Below are 18243 nucleotides of genomic sequence, written 5' to 3'. Positions count from 1 at the left end.
ACTCGATTACATCCCACATGATTAGATCAAACCCCACTGTCCTATTTGATTTTCAGCACCTCCAGGCTTGTATTATTGTCAGAGCCGCGGACCTTCAAAAGAAATAAGATCTCCTGTCTCAGAAGGTTGTTCAGGGCATGCCCCTTACATCTTCCATTACTGAACATGGAGGTTTGGTTGATGGAGAGCTAACTCACACCCCCTCTCCCCCTCCCCCCAATTGCCCTGGTTCTCGTTGTGCGGCCAGGAAGAATTCCATCAAATCTCAGTGAAAGCACAAATGGCAAGGCTTTGTTACTGGACTCCTGAGCCTTTTCGGTGATGCGTGTCATCAATTTCTCAGCTAGGGGATGCCAGTATTTAGGTTAAATAAAGCAATAGTTAACTGGCCACCAATAGCAATCATACAAAATCTTCTGAGGATGCCATAAAACTACATGTTACTGCATGTTTTCTCCCATCAGGTAGTCATATCAGCGGGACCACAACATGGTTTTAGTCATGTTTGCAGAAACTAATTTTAAAAACCCTGACGTCTCATTATATGACGACCCTTACCTTGGAGAAAACCAGAAACATGTGTTACAGTCTCTTTCTGCTTCATCCATCCTTTATCTAGAAAGGATTTCAGACTTTCGTGCACCTCATTGTCCCTGTATTCTTTCCAAGGCCCACTGTGGTGCGACAAACCCTTCGTAATGTGGTGTAAGAAGAACAGCTAAGATTTTACTCAAGTATAGAAGAGACCCCTGCTTTATTCTATAAATGGCGAATCTATTAACATAGACATATGCTTAAAAGTCCCAGCATTTTTATAAAACAATATTTCATGATTAAATATCTTTAAATTCATGCCATTTGACTATGCATGCTCAATTTAGCATTTTGAAAAATTGCCCCACGTGTTAAATGCTTGCTGCTGATATCTGTGATGTGCATACAGGTCATAGGTTAAAGTCCCAGCAGGGTTGATAAAATGAGTGCCAATCTTGGTTGTGCAAAAACTGTTCTATCTAAAGTGTTTTGGAGAAAGCAGTAAATTAATAACAGACAGTTATTAGTGTTATTATACATCTGGGCGCTTTTTTATGAGAGCTTTTCAATCATTATATTTGTACATTTGCATAGAAACCTTTTAGAGCTGAGCATTATACCTTAGACATGTTATCCCAAGGACATGTATATAAAGGATGTCCTGCCACACCGCTGAGATCCATATTCTACATTCTGTCCCCACGAGATGGTCTAATCTTCAACTCTGCGGTTGACGGGGTCATGTCCTCATGCTATGTCAACATGCTACATTATACGCTCTCTCCTGTAATGTTCACAGATACTGCTCAAGGGCGTCACACAATATTATAGAGTTGACCAGGACCTAGAACGACAGAAAGAGGGCAGTGCTCATTGGGTGCATGGTAGCAAGAGCAGCACGATGGTGAGCAGTGGCACCAATACCAGCCAGGTCATACCTTATTAATAACCTAGGAGAGAGGTTAAAAAGTACATCTCACAGTTCTCTGAAGCGTTGGTTTCCTTACCTAAACAAGAATATCATACCCGCATGAGGATTCTCTGGAAAATTCATCAACTTTAAAATTATTCCTCCCAACACATTTTTAGATATCTTTGTAACTAGGCCACACTCCACACAGGGCAATGCGCTATGCACTTGTTACAAAGACTCTCCTCTTTTTTTAATGGGTTCCACTGGTGAAGAGGACCTCCAAATCCTGGCTTTTTGCGATTTTACTCTTCAAAGAAGAAAACGTTTATCTCAGTAGGTGCCCATACGGTTCGGCCAGGGCTATAAGGCAATCTCAGAGCTGTATCTTCTGCCAGAATGTCTTGGCTTGGCTAATCAATATCTGAAGCATATCTTAGACCAATCAAAATGTCTGCCATGCTGAGGTAATTCAATAATTAAGCTGAAACCAGTTTGCCACTAAGCCTCTAAACTCTTGGTATGTGACATCTATGGCGCAACAACTCAATTTCCAGGGCAACCATCTATTTTAATCTGTTGTATGATTCTTCCAGAGCAGAAAGGGAGCACATGGTGTGAGTATGAGTGGATAAAGAGTAAAGGTTTGTCTCTCTCTTTCCAAGCACAATTCATACACACAATTGACTAGGTAATTGCAAAAGGAAAAACAAGCGAATCATTTAGGTGCAGGAGAAAAAGCAACACTACACAACAATCACAGGTCAGGAAAAATCAAGAGAATAAACATTTACAGCAGATTCAAGAACCTTCCCCAGATTCTTTCCTACAGATTCTTCTTCAGTTTACAAAAAATAACTCTTTGATTCAAGGCCATTTTGCGAAGATCCTCAACCCACGCAGACCAGGAGGGAAAATTGTCACTCTTCCATTCTCTCAGAATAATGTTCTTAGCAGATGGGTGAGCCCTGAAAAGCCAACATTTCTGGGCATATGACAGATCAACCAGGAGCTAATTTTTCCCCAAAATAGTCATCTGAAAATCCAAATCCAGGTCTGATATCAGGACCTTATTCATGGTTTCAGCTACATTGATCCAAAATGTTCTTATACTTTACTGCAATCCCATATCATATGGTCCCGCTTACAGGACACTGTAACACAAATGGAGAACAGTTACATTTAAAATTGGTGTGATAGCTTTTTTCCAATTTACCAGTGTTCCATGCAGAGAACACTACATTTGGTAACCGTTCATGTGACTAATGCACATCAAAACTTAAAGGTCAGGGATTCTTGGAATTGAGTGCTTACAGCTAAATATCTGTGAGACAGTTGGATCAGTTTATTTATGTACGTTCCATCTGTCAAGGTCTCCACTATCATTGATTCAGCGCAGCAGGTTCTTGAGCAAGGGGGAGAATGTTTACCTAGTCTTCTTTTACAGGGACATTCATTTCTATTAAGTTCAGCATTGGGTGCTGGTCTTCAGTCTTGTTGGTTGGATAACTATGGATAACGCATTGTTCTACTGCTTCACAGCCAAGCAGATTCTATATCCCCTATGGAGAACAGAAACTGCTCTATGCATGCACCTAACACATGAGCGAGGAACCAGAGGTCTAATGTCATATTCTGCCATGCCCCAGAAATAAAATAATGTTTCCATTAAGACATATAGTGCTGGCGCATTAGCAGAAATTCTACTTAGTAAAGAAGTGGAGGGCTTAGAGGCTAACTAGAGGTGGGGCAAGGGCTTCCCATTTGTCACAGATTGAGTCTTTTGCTGCTTTTTCTGGCTATAAAATAAATAGGACCAAGTCTGAGGCCATGCCTGCTTCCTCTTCATGTGACGTTCAATATGTCTGCCGGCACGATTCCGCTGGTTTCTGAAAATGATGAGATATTTAGGAATATGGCCGACTAAAGAGGTTGACCTTGTGATGGATGAAAACATGAGGTACATGACAGCGAACTTGAAGATGGATTTGGACAGGTGTCCTGAATTGAAGCTGTCTGTTTGGGAGAAGGTCAACACTGTCAAGATGACTTCTGCTCCTCATATAAACTATGTCCTGAGTATGATTCCACTTAATGATCGGATTTGCCAAACAAGGCTATTCCGGAGAAGTACTAGGTGAGGCAGAACCAAGATCAGCAATCATCCCCAAGGAGCAACTATTTAAATAAGAAAGCAACCTCTCCATCGTTATTGTTTATCTCCAAATACTCAAGACAGAGCCAGCAAATTGGCAATATAATTAAGAAAAACTGGGGAATCTTACACCATGACCCGACACTTTTGAAATGTTTGCCAAAACCACCTATTATGGCTTATAAACGTGGGAAGAACTTACGTGATAAGGTAGTCTGGGCAGAAAGAGTACCCAGAGACAGGCCATCTATTCTACGAACAGCAAAGAAAGGCACTTTCCCTTGTTTGACTTGTAGTCACTGTAAGAATATCTCCAAAGGAGGTAGTATCACACATCCTCATACAGGGAAAAAGATATTACTTAGAGATGTTGCCACTTGTAGGACAGCAGGGGTAATTTATAGCATACAATACCTGTGTGGTCTATTATATATTGGACAAACATCCAGGACTACACGAGAGAGATGGACAGAACATAAGTCCAATATATGGTGTCATAATTTGGCCCTACATTGCACAGATGCAATTCACCATACTGGAGGTGGTTAAATGCCCCATCAGGGAGGTGGGGAGGATTTCAACACCCTTCTATCACAGAGAGAAATGGTTTGGATACACCTATTAGACACCAAATATCTAAGAGGAATGAATGAGGAGTTCTGTTTGAACTGCTTTATCTAACCCCAAACACTTTGGGCACCAGCCTTGCCCAGTGAGACAATGAAGGTATCTCGTGTAGGTAGAGATTGTAATGCCCCATATACCAGGGGCTCACACAGATCAGTTTTTAGCATTAGGGTACTATACATCCTTCAATGACCTCCCAGGAGCATTCTCCTGCTTTCTAGCATTGTTTTATTTATGTTGTATACATGTATCTACATCTTTGTTCTGCTTTCTAGGAATACTCTATTTAGCAGTTTGCGAGATATCAGCCATTTTACGTTCCCACTACATGTATCTAATACATTTTACAAACTCCATTGATCACATTTAAATGTGGCCAGGATCCATTACAGGGGTTCTCCTCCTTAAATTGCACCAACCCAATATGGCGCACAGGTCGACCGCTCAACTCGTTGCAGTGACTGCATAGACACCACACGTAACACCCATCTGAACCACATCACTTGATACAACACGTGACAGCAGGTTCATACAGTATCATTAGGACACACTGAACTCAGCAGGTTCTGTGCTTAGGCAGAATAGAGGGACAGGAGACCCTGAAAGGGAGCGAGTTCCACCATTTCTGAGGCGCTAAGGTAAGATTCAAACATCCTTAGTTGCAGTTGCCGAAAACCTGATATATATGGGATATCATTATGGGTTATCACTTTTGACCTAGCGGGAGGAGTAATTCCATTGTTTCCCGTTCATAGTACATCCAGACGGGCGAGGAGTTTCTACTAAACCCCATGCTGATTCACATCTGGTGCATAGACCAACCGCTGAGGCATCCTTAAGCATGAACTACATTCCCATGTTACAGGTACTAGCTATCTACTTGGCCCAATTGGGCAAAATAATATAAATGGCAGAGGGGACACGTATTACAATTCTGGAATTTCGTCCAATATTTAGGACTACAGTGTCCAGTCATATACCAGCAAATTGAAGATCAGAAGGTAGGATAGGTCTTTTGATATAGATCACTTTGTATAACACTCAATTAAGGATCGCCACAGGTGTGGATTAAATGCAAGTGAGTGGCCTAATCATCATTCACTATATAGATATGACATAACTTGCATGGAATCAGTGGCATGCATTTAACATCAGAAGATGTGGAGTGGGAATTGAAATACTCGTCATTGACTGGCATTACATTATGCATGATTATGCAATTTGTGAATTAGTAACCATGGACCCAGAGAGCAGTCACATGATGTATATATAGATTTATGAATGCACTCTGGGTGTAGGTCTCTTGGGAACTGGTGGCACACTATTGCTCACAGTATTGTTGAGGCGAAGAGTTACATAATATGAAATCTGGGCCTCGTTTTGTTTTATTGTATACCTGTAGAAGTCCAGTCCTGAAGAAGGGGTACAGCACCCCGAAACGCATAGAGTACGAAGGACTTCACATGAAAGAATTACCCTACCGTAAAAGAAGATTACAAGTTTGGTGTATCACTCTAACATACTGTGTTATTTGAAATTGCTATCACATTAAATGTTATATCTACTTTGAAACTATTTGGCTGGAAATCAGCATTTGTGATGTGCAGGGGATGGGAGTGTCTATAGACACTATTCTGTTGTATATGATTCCACTTCCCAGATGCAAAAAATGTCTTACAGAAATGGTGGGCCTATTGTAGAGTTTTCTATGGAAACATAAACAATCGCATCTGAAACTTTGGAAGATGCAGCTCCCTTGTGAAAAAAGGGGTTTGGGAGTTCCAGACTTTGCATCATATCAATTGGCCTTCTCTGCAATTAATTTAACTCAATTTCTTGAAGTGTCACATGATGTCTGGGTGAAACAGAATCTGGTATAAACTCACTGCTTGCAGCTGAGGCGCTTTTGACGACTCGTAATAGCAGAGGTTATGCTTCTTGTGCTGCAATTACATTTTTACAGAAAAGCTAGCATAAACTTCAGGAATTGACTAAAGAAGACCATTTACTCTCTGCAAGTTCATCCTTATGGTTGAATCCTAAGGTGCATATTGATGGGAAGTCCATTTATTGGACAAAATGGTTTCTGAGTGGAGTCCAGTGGATAGCTTTATTTGTGAACAGGAGATGTATTCCCTTTAATAAACTATCTTCAATAAAAGGCCTTCAGGATTGCACCTGAAGGTGAATACAGGAAGCTAAAGGTAGCAAATGGGGGAGTGCTAACAGATGGGAAGGATGTTCTCAAGGATCGACTGCTGTATTTCAAACAGAAAGGTCGCTTTGCTGCGAATGTGTACAGGCTTCTAACAAGCTATAAGAAGGTGAATGAAACACTCCTCAGATCTTGGTCAGAAACGATTGTCAGTGAGATGACAGAGAGGAGATGGGACAATCTGCGGAGGAACGTAGCTGTGAAACTGGTAAATCCTGGGGAGACAATGGGGCAGATATAAATCCTTGACAACATCTACTGGACTCCAACCGAATTGTGTGCGAGAGGTTTGAGTGACTCTGAGGCCTGTTGGGGTTGCCGTCATAGGGTGGGCTCCTTTGACCATATGATATGGGATTGCAGTAAAGTAAGAACATTTTAGATCAATGTAACTGAAACCATGAATAATGTCCTGATATCAGTAATGCAGTTTAATTTTCAGACCATTGTTTTGAGGGACGATGAGCTCCTGGATGATCTGTCCTATGCCCAGACATTTTGGTTTTTCAGGGCTTCCCTATGAGCTAATAAAACTATTCAGAGAGAATGGAAGAGTAACATTTTTCTCTCATAGTCGGTGTGGGGTGAAGATCTTTGCAAAATGTCCCTGATTGAAAGAGTCATTTTCTGTAAACTGAAGAAGAAGAATCTTTATGAAGGAATCTGGGGAAGGTTCTTGAATCTGCTATAAATGTTTATTCTCTTGGTATCTCCTGGCTTGTTCTTTTCGTGAAGAATCATACAACAGGTGAAAATAGATGGTTGCCCTGGACATGGAGTTGTTGTGCCATGGATGTCACTCAAATAGTTGGTGCCCAGCAGAGGATAATTAATACATAGGACCCCTCTAAATTCCCTGACTCCTTCTCAGGAAGAGGTGATGATGATGGATGCCTCATTTGCCCTTTTATTTATATTATTTACTGTGGAAAGCCTTCGCAATCCATTGAAAGCCAAGATGTACACAACTATTTAGCAAAGATAATCATTCACCATAGCACATTTAAGCGACACATGCATGACTTCACACACATCATTAAGCAGCATGCTTAACATATTAATGTGCCCACGTCAGGATTTTTCACAAGGTAAGTAGTGACTGGCTGTGGTCCACAACTGAGGCAAATAGGATGCAAACACATTGTAGACATGCAACCAACCTGGCCAAAACTGGTCTTGGCTCTCCATTTTGGAAATTCCACAGAGGCTAGCCATGTCCATATGTGGCCATATCCTTAACTTATACGCATCGTGTTGGAAGAAAGTTTGACTGCAGGACCCTTGCCATCATTTTGGATTGGGGTGTGCCAGTAGACTGTGCTCGCTCAAATGGAATGAAAAGGCTTGCAGCAAAGGGGCTAGGAGGTGCAGGTACCTCACAGTTGGCTAGGTGAGGATACTTAGTGCAGGGGCTCAGATGTACATGATGTGATCCTACACCACAAAATGTAGGATCATTGAGTGGGCACATCAAAATGTGCAGCCCGGCTAAGCACTGTTGTCAGAGCTCGCAGAAAATCATGAACCTAGAAATACTAAATAAAAGCATTACAGAGAAGCAACAAAAGAGTAACAGCTTAGGTTGTTCAATGCTACAATTCAATATATAAACAATATGCCCCAAGGAGTGGGGCATTACTGTCTGGAAATGCTTCAGGGCGAAGTGATTGGCTTAGCGTGGGCCTTAAGCCATTACCAGCTGGTAATGTCTCAATCAGAAGTGTATTTTGCTATTAGCACCCTGGCCAAGGAAGACACATTTTAATGGCTGATTGAAGTTCATGTTGAGCACACCAAATTCATTTAAAAAAACACAAATTAAGATGTCCACCATGGATATATATTGATGAGAGCACAGGTGGCCAAATATGTGGGAGATGGGAGGTGGGGTGTGTGTACGAGATGGGTGCTGGGGGTTGGGGAATTAAGAGAAATGTGTTTGTGGCCCTGGGGCCTGTGGTTGCCAATGCAGGGGACCAGTGTGAGCACACAAAATGGCAGCCTGGACGAGAGGAGCTAGTCACTGACAGGACATTCAGGCTTTTCTATGTAGTAAAGCCTGTGGTTCTTAGCAACTGATTGGCTGTTTCCTCTCCACCATATGCTAATACTTTCTTGAACAATCTCATTACTGAAGTGGCTTGGATCCTGCAAGATATTTTGTAAACACTGCACACATTTCTATTGTTCACCTTTACAGAGTATGCAGCAGGCTTACTTAATTGAAAAAGAACCAGTCTGCAGTAAACCTGCCCGTAGATTACTTCTACTCAAGTTTCAGAATAACAGTCATAGGGCCTCATTACAAGTCCAGCAGTAACCCTGCCGGTGCTACCGGCGGGTTGCTGCCAGATTACAACCCCGGTGTTCCGGAAAGTCAGACGCCGGTAAATTGTAATTCCCCATTCCCATTGAGTACCATAGGACTCAATGGGAATGGGGAACACGGAAGCACCGGCACCGTTAATAACGGTAACGGTGCTTCCGTTATGGCTTGCTTACCGTGGCCACTGTGTCCGGCAGGGTCTGTCCTGTCGGGCACAGCGGCTCCGGCAGGCAAACCCGTAGTTTGACGGTCCTGAAACAATAGTGCCGGTAGGCTTACCAGCACCGTTGTTTCCGGACCAGCACAATTGTAATGAGATCCATAGTAATAACAACTGCAGTCTAATATCTCATGTTAGCCCATGACATAGACATACTCTAGCACCTATTGCGTAATTGATCCATACACCTGTTTGGCTTTAGCATTCTCAGGCTTGGCATAGAAACATTCTCAGTACAGGAGTACAGACAGTTGGAAGAGCAAATGTATTTTTATACATGAAGTAACTTTAATTGCTGTTCATGACTTAAGTCATTTTGCAATCTTTAGCTCAGCCTCACATCTTTTTTTGATAGCAATACCATTGTTGTGGCTTTATATTTAATAATATTTCTATGTCCCACCGTTGTATTTGTATTTAGTTTTATTTGTATTTTCTTAGTACATAGTGTTCTGTTAAGAAACAGGTATATTGTTACATACATTAGTCAGGAGCGTACATAGCTTAAAGCTTACTTAAATATATGGATGTAGGTGGTGCTTTTGATTTCAGGGGGTAGGGAGTTCTAGTGATGAGGGAAGGAAGAAGGAGAAGGAGCAGAATTCTGTTGGAAGAGAGAGAAAACAGAGGGTGGACTAGATATGGGAAAAAGGAGAGGTGTACAAGAACGTAGAGAGTGAGGTAGCATGAGATAGAAGGGGCTTGGTAGGGGACTAATCCATGAATAATTTGAAAACCAGAAGTAGAAAATTGTAGGGAGATCAGTTGTTTATTGGGAGCCAACCAGCATGGAGGCAATTGGGAAAGGTGGGTTGATAAGCTAAGGACTGTGTTAAGCGAGGCAAAAGAGTTGAAGAGGAGGCCCAGGTCGAGACTCAGGACGAAATTGGTTCGACAATGTACAAGAGTGGAGATTAGTGGTTTGGGGAAAGGTAGGTGAGAAAAGGACCAATCTCCCAGATTTTCAACAGTTTTTGGTGGTGACTGAGGTGATGAAATATAGGAGGTTCATACCACTTTCAAAGAGAACCACATGACTGCAAGCCCTGGGGGGACCAAGAGGTGTTCAGGGGTAAGGAAACAGGTGCGGAGAGGAGCAGTGGGGCATTCTTTGCTGGTCTATAGATATTTTCACTGTTATATGATCAACTACTCTAAGTCTGAAGTACCATCTACCAGCATTAAATCAAGAGACAGAGATCCTAGAAGAAGATGTGAGCGTCATAAGCAGAGATTTGATAGGAAACCCTGATACGAGAGATGAGCTTACTTATGGAGGAGGTATAAATGGGAAACAGTAGTGATCCAAGACCAGAGCTTTTCGGGAAGCCCACCAGGAGAGAGGTGACAGCAGAGACTGTAATGTTTTAGAAGATAGAAAATTATTGTCAAAAAGATATGAGGAAATCAGCAAGTGCCTTCTTTTTGAAATATGAGGTTGTAGACAAAAGGTGGGAACACTGATCTGTAGTATGGAACACTGCAACGAGGTTGAGGAGGATGAGGATGGTGGACAGTTTGATATGATGGCATTTGGGAGAAAGCTGAAGGGATTAATCAGGGCTGTTTTAATGCTGTGATGTCTGCATACTCTAGTTAGCACCCAGGGGAGTGGTGTCTGCCAATCAGGAGTCGAGGAACATGGGCTATATCTGTCGGTATAAGCCTATGTTTCAGTCCTAACTTCTGTTCCACTCTCCCTATGTTGCCATGTTATTTCACTCTGCCTCTGCACTAAGCAGTCTATTTTCTCCATCAACTCACCCCCTCAGACCATTAGCACTGAAATCTACCACCACCCGTCACCCTCTCAGGACCACCCGTCAATGCTCCCCACTGCAGCTTCTTCGCCGACATCCCCCCATTCTGCCATACGTGCAAATTCAGATCTCACTTGCAACCCAGGAGAAGCCTGTGGGGTGCTAATAGCATTAATAAACCTGTATTGGGGTAGGACTTGCTGATAACGACACTGAGCACTCCCTAAGGCCCTTTCTTATGCCTACCTTGGCGTGTGCGGGTGGGCCTTTAACGGCCAAGTCCACCCCAGTGCAGGGTCATTAATGCTACACTGGAGCAGGTCGCATAATCCATTATCTTTCAAGTAATTGATGTTTCTGCTGAAAACCTCAGACATCAGGATTTTAGAGTATTGAGGGAAATAAAGAGGGTTTATGGGTGGCTGACACAGAACACCCAATCGAGAGATAGGTTTCAATACCTTTATTGAAATTTTACCAGGGACAGGGTTTGGAGGCTGGCCTATGGAACTGGATGCAACTTAAAGGAAAACAAATTTTACTCAAACTGTTGGAGGTGGGAAAATAAAATAGATTAAGCTGAAAGAACTAATGTATAGGGTCCATTCCTTAAACTAGAAAAATCGTGCAGGTTCTTGCCGAGGATAGTATTCTCAAGTCACAGGATTTTGAGTGTTCCGGCACACGTCTTTAAGCATTGAACTTGTCACTTGCTCTTTGTCTTGTCTTGGATTTAGCCATTGTCCTGGACTATAGAATTAAGTGACAGCCTCATACTGCTACCATTTCAAGGACTGCGTTGGATCCGACTTAGAGGTTTTTCCTTGGATGATGCTGGCAAGTACTCTCCCACTAATGGGTTCTTTTGGGTAAGAATGTGTACCCCAAGTAGGTTCTGAATGATTTTGCAAGACTTCTTTATTTGGACTGGTGGCTTTGAAGGTCTCACCAGGGTCTGGGCTAGAGCCCCCAGCTGGATGTGTCGCACATGTTTTTTCAAGGGTTCTCCCTTGACAGTCGTTGGGTCCAGGGTCTCATTTGGCCTCCTGTCCTTGCCCAATTCTTCAACCTTACTCACGCCAAGATCTTGTCTAACTGGCCTAGACAGCCTTTTCTTTTGAGTTGGCCAACACAGGATTTGCTCTTCTGATTCTCCTTCTCCCTCTGTACTCACTATAACATCAATCTGGGGGCTTATGCATATTTTTATACAGGTGCTGACTGTGATTGTGCCAATGTGTAATATGATTTGTGGGTACATTTCTCCATAAGCTCCATTCTCCATGATTTACCCTTACCTAATGGCTCTGACACCTCCCCATACCATAACCAGTGAATGCTTTTTTCTGCAGGTGTGTCTATCTTTAGTTAATCAGAATCAACCCTTTCCCCAGCCTCCTCGGTTTATAAACACCTTGTCCTCCATGTTAGAATCAAGCAGCAACATCATAGCAGTACCCCTGATCCAATGTCCTGGCCTCTGAGGTTCAATTGAGTCCCTTTAGGGATGTTTAGTGGCCCCACTGTAAATCAGTGCTCACGCTGATTTTTCTGTCTTCTACCTAGCAATTTCCTCCTGGCTCCTGTATGTTCTCAAGGCCAAGGTTTCCCACAACTGAAGTCAAAACTCTTCAGGAAAACAATTGCTTGTCTAAAACTGTCAAAATTGTCAATTGCAGATTTATTCGGCAGTGTTCATGGGTTGGATGGAGACTGCACCCTGAGCTCAAGGGGTTCAACGTGTTTCCTCTTTCATAAAGCCTATTGAGCCCCTGACTGGTATGCAGTAATTTAGCCATCTTTTTGAACTATTGGGGTCAGCCAGGAATGACTGGGGCAGTGCTGTATAATCTATATCACTTTGCCTTTCACCACGAATAAACTTTTCTGACACAGGACTATGCCTTATTCATTTATCATGGAAAGAACTGAGATCAGGGTATTCACACCTTGAAGCAGGGATTGGTTGCAATCCGAACTGAGCCTTTTGAATTGTCTAATGAGTGCTAATTATAGCAATCAAGCCTGTGTCTTGGGTTGTTGGTGATGGCTGGTGGGCCTTTACCAGCCCTGTACACCTCCGGATGTGGGATGATTGCTATTCACACCCTAAGGCTCCATCTGGGGTGCAAACAGTTTAAATATTTGCTTTTTTGCCATTTTCTGTGCTCTGTGTGTGCCCAATCCCCCATAAAAAAAGATGTCTGCTGCCATAGTAAATAGAAAACGTATTTCTATTTCTATGGTGAGCTGGGGACGTACGCTGAGTGAGAACAGCACCCAGACCAGGAAGCGCCAGGCCAACAGGTGAATCTGTAGGGAGGGAGGGAAATGGGGTCTTGGATATTGTGTGCACCTGGGGTGGCATGTGGCCGGAAGAGGGGACAGGGGGGAGCGGGGAGCCAATGCCTAAAGATAATAAGGCAGTGTCTGTTCCCAGCCTGCTAGTTGGATGAGCACCCTTCCACAGGTGCAAATATTTCAAAGGTTAAAATCCTCACAGCAAATGATGAGGATCATTAGATATTGCTCACACCCCACTCTTCTACATCAAGCGACTTCAGGAGTCAATTTTTTGGGTGTGATCATTCACCAGTTTGATGTGTATGTTTATTAGCTTGTTAGTTCATTGCAATCTCATTAGGTCACCACTCTTGTACATTCAGTATCTCAGACATCGAGTACCTCCTGGAAGATTTCATTTACTGCAACGTCCATCTCAATATTTTCTATAAAGATAGCAAGTCCTCTGCCAACTATTCCATTTTTATTTGTTGTGGTTAATTCTTTGGGATGGTAGCACATCCTTGTTTCTTGCAAAACAGTCCATCAAATTGTAACACAATTTCTTGGATTTCGGATTCTTAAAGTGTTTTTATTGAGGCCTACTATACTCAACAAATTTCTTGTAAATGTGTCTTCCGCAAATAATCTCTATGGAAAGTTGACTGAAGTTTTTGACAACACATTTCTTATTTTCCATTGTCATTTAGACACAACTCCATAGATTAGAGACTTCATTATTTTTAAATGTTCGGACTTGTGGTAACTTTGGCATGGACAACACCATTTTTTTTTGCTGCTCCTACGAGTACTCTATAATCAGTGATGGTCCTACATCCATGTGCCCCAAGAACTATTTGTCTTGGGCCCCTCCTTCCATTCCTTTTCCCGTCCACCCATTGGTACGGTATAACTGGGCATTTATTCAGTCGAGTACTTCTAGCCATAATTAGTAAGTGTACACCCGATATTTAATAAATATTCATGTATCAAAATGAGTCGCTTAATTTTTGAGCCATTTGCGCTGTTCAACAATACTGAAATTATGCACTGGTAATATCAGTTCAAAAGCAAAGAGCTGAGTATAAATTAAGTAAAGGATTCAAATCAATTTCAGAAAGTTGACACAATTGGAAATTTGGAGCATACGGAAACGGCTGCCATTTAAATAGGGCGGGGAGTTTGTTAAAGGCCAAGGAGTGGGTGCTATGTCTGGTGGTTCTCTACTGCAGTGCTTCATTTTAGACAGGCAGGAGGGTGGGAGCTAGGCAGTGATTAGAGGGGAGGCCGTAAGGATGACTGGCACTACTGGGATAGTATCTTATTCAAAGAAACGTCAAATCCTGCAGCTTTGTCAATCTGGCAATGATGTCCTGCAACAGCTAAGCAGATTTATTCATATCAAAGTAAGTCAACATTTTGAAAACACTGCATCATGTTTGTAAACTGAAATTTCACTTGCTTTGCTGTCTCATCATAGATGGTTCATTGGAGACTGGTCAGATTGCAGCAAGACCTGTGACGGGGGAATGCGGACACGGACAGTTCTGTGCATTAGAAAGATCGGGCCATCTGAGGAGGAGACCTTGGATGACATCACTTGCTTAACCCACCGACCAATCGAAAAAGAACAATGCAATAACCAATCTTGTCCACCGCAGTGGGTTGCTTTGGACTGGTCAGAAGTAAGGATAAACACTTGAATTATATTGAATAGCGCAGCCTCAAGTTTGGTAAAAATCATTGCCTCCTCTCCTTGGTATTCGCTTTTAGATTGAATAGATGTGCATGTTGTGTGATTCTGATAACCATTTGGAAATAACAGGCACTGTTCATGCTCTATTGCAATTGCACCTGATTGAAGTCCAGTTTTCCATCAGAGTTTACTTCTGGCTTCCATGGTATGATACTTTTATCCAGGGACATGGGCTAAATACTCTAACTAGAAAAGGTTGCCATATTCCTATTGTGACAAACAATTCACTATTATTCAGTATGATATGCTGTGTGTACGTTCTCAAAAATGCCAAACTTTTTAAATAATTTGAGATAAACAGCAACCAACTTATAGTTTTCAAACAAACTCAGTTGCTTTGCACTCCACAGCCTAGACCACCCTGATCCAAGAGAAGTTATATCGACTGTTTTGTGTCATAGTGATCTTCTATAATTAATCCATTTTGGATGGGTTTGGATGTGGCCTGGGGCTGATAGTGACAAATGTGTAGATCACACAGCCCAGTTTGCATTGCTTGATCAGAAGTGTTTTGTGCTTGAATCCCTATCACAAACATATATCAAATATAAACTTCTGTGCTCATTCATATGTTCCCACAATGCTCTTTGCAAATCAACAGGACTCAGTCCATCCACCAAGTGCTCCAGTTGCCCTTATTTTTGTTCCTTAAGTAGATCGGTCACTGTAAATTGTGTCCATTTCCAGCTCGGAATAAAAGCTTTCTAGAAAGATTAGAAGGAGTGCATGTGATGAAGAGAAGTCTGATGGAAGTACAGCACAGTGTGCACCTGCAAGAATAAGAGAAGTACAACTTGCCTAAGAGAAGAAGCTCTATTGCTAGAATGAAATTCATGATGGCTCCTGGGAAGTAAAACTGTGATGTATGATGGGAACAATTGTGCCCTGGAAAGAAAAATACACTGAATCAGGTGTGATAAAGGAGTGACAAAACGTACATTGGTGGATAGTGGTTCTCATGGGGAAAGAAAGGTGGCGTGTAGCAATGGGACACCTTTCTCAGTACCTTTGAACATCCGTTCTCATCGAATGGATTAGGTGTGGTGGTATTGATTTGGTTCCAATTCCTTTTGTCAAATAGACACCAAATTGTTTAGCTTGGGACCACAAGTTCCTCCACCATCCCGCACTTGCTTTGGGAGGTTCGATTTTGTCTAATATTGTAGTTAACCTTTATATGGAATCACTGGGAGAACCTGTAGCTAAATACGGCATCTCCATAAAGCAGCATGCTGATGACACCCAATTATGGGCCTAATTCACAGAAGCGTTTTATAATGGAAAATCCCCATTGGAAAACACTCAGAGAATCAGGGTCTATATCTTTCTGTGTCATCAGAGAATGAAATTTTCCATTTGGTCCAATGCCTTTCAGAAATTGAAAAATTGTGGAATTCAGTTCATGTCAAATGTGGGTACTTTGAAACTGTATTTTACTTGCTGTAGAAGCGTCTAACAAGCAAACAAGAAAGAAAGAAATCAATCAATCAATCAATCAATCAATCTGGCTAGTCCGGTGGAAGTCAGACATAGGCTTTACAAGGCCTACCCTTGGCCATTTGCAGACAGTTCCCATTTCTGTAGCTTGTTTTAAAATCAAATTTTGTCTGCCCCCTCTCTATTTTCATTTCAGTCTACAATTTTTGCTTTTGTCGCACATTGATGGAGGCAATGCAATTCTGGTGGGAATGACTGAACCTCCCTTATATAAGGGCCATTGGAAATGGCTTTTATGCTACAGCTAAACAAGTTTGAGTCCGTTTTCCCTATTTTCTTACTTTTACACTTGCTGCTTTTGAAAGATGGTATTATTTTTAAACTTGGTTGCTTCGCTTTTAACCCCTTAAGTGCCAAGGATGAGTATGCTCGCCCTTTTTGCATAGAGTTGCATAATAGCCTGGCACAGGAAACAAAGTATAACACAACAGAATAGCAGCCTGAGGTACTTGTAGTATGCAGAGCGGTAGGGCTCAAGTCGAGGGAACACAAAAGTGGATGGCATCCGCCCACTTTGTTTCAGAAAGCGGTCAACTTACCCGCAGTTGTTTGTGTGATAACAAAAAATGCTCTCTAACATTATTATGGCTTTCACCCCCTATGCAGGGATCGGATATGGCCGGTAGCAGCCTGCCAGCCCGAGGCATGGCATGCCCGAGCAAAGCGAGTGTCTCGTCGCGGGCTGTGGCATTTCCAACCCGGGGTTCATCCGTGGTGTGAATGTTTTTTTTCCACCCTCAGGAGAATGGCTGCTTGTGCAACCAATTTCCAGAGGGAAGAAAAAAAAAAGAAAAAGATGGTCGATCAGGAAAAGGGAATAAGTCCTTTTTCCATTTCTTTGGCAGTGGCCGGGATTGGAAGGAGCGCAGGCACTGGAGCTTAAAGCTCTAGTCCTGCAAGCACATTGGGAGGGGGGAGTGGGGAAAGGGGTTTGTTGTTTTTGGGGGTAAGAAGGAGGTGGGGAGACAACAGGGACACGCTCCCTGTTGCCTCCCCACATTACAATGTTTTAAATAAATGGCACCACCCGGGGAAGGGCCTCCTGTGGCTAGAACAGCGGGCAGAGATTGTATATTCTCGCCCACTGTTCCAGACATCAGATTGGCCAATGACCCTTCCCATGGTGTGAATGTATTTTCAGCCTGCTTCAAACAGTGTTGAAGTTAGGCTTTGAACCAAGAAGGTCAGGACTAGTGGCAAGGCACTGACTCAGAAGACCACATGACGATCTATTCATGAACCCTATGAAATAGTTTCCAGCTTTTCATTGTCTAAAAGGAGCGCACCTTTTATACTTTGGCTGCCACATTATAGGAAACATGCAGAAAATATATTCGCGTGTTGACGATTAATCTTGTGAAGGGCAAATTTGTACTCGTCCTATGCACATTCTTCGATTGGGAAAGACCAATGTGAATGTGGATGTGGAGTTCCGCAAGGATCTTCCCTGTCGCCACTGCATTTTAACATATGCAACCTCTGATGAATATTGTGAAGAATCACGGATTGAGTTATCATTCTTACGCAGATGATACACAGTTATATATTAAAATTGGTAACATCGAGGATGCCTTCCTTAAGATGAATCAGTGTTTGGAAGACATAAAGAAGTGGATGGCTAAAAACCAGCTCCAGTTGAACGCATCAAAAACCGAGCTCATATTGTTTGGGCCTAAACAGCTTGTTATAGCTGCAAAAGAATCTTTTGCTCTGAGTATTCTTAGTGAAAAGCTACAAATCACCTCTAAGATTAAGAAATTAGGCTGCCTTTGGCAAGACAATCTGGGTAGCGAGGCGCAGGCTAGCGCTAACGTCCAAGCAGTCTTTTACTCACTGCGCATGCACTGTCAGTTTTTACCGTTTATTCCTGACGAGGATCATGCAACAGTGGTGGGGGCCTTAACCAACATCAACTTGGACTACTGTCGTAGTCTTTTGATGGGCATTACTGCCAAACAAA

General features: G+C 42.4%; 1 protein-coding gene across 1 annotated transcript in view; it reads left to right on the top strand.

Annotated features, from left to right (window-relative positions):
* Window positions 1-18243, top strand: part of ADAMTS6 (ADAM metallopeptidase with thrombospondin type 1 motif 6) — a 2426739-nt gene that overhangs the window by 2237940 nt on the left and 170556 nt on the right. The window contains exon 22 of the mRNA XM_069627350.1: window positions 14511-14715. Coding sequence (XP_069483451.1) covers window positions 14511-14715 — 205 coding nt within the window. The remainder of the gene's footprint in view (window positions 1-14510; window positions 14716-18243) is intronic.

The sequence above is a fragment of the Ambystoma mexicanum genome, chromosome 6p, assembly GCF_040938575.1.
Source record: "Ambystoma mexicanum isolate Mex_15411 chromosome 6p, UKY_AmexF1_1, whole genome shotgun sequence".
Lineage (NCBI taxonomy): Eukaryota > Metazoa > Chordata > Amphibia > Caudata > Ambystomatidae > Ambystoma > Ambystoma mexicanum.
Note: the sequence above shows the minus strand (reverse complement) of the source record. Positions and strands in the feature narration are given on the sequence as shown.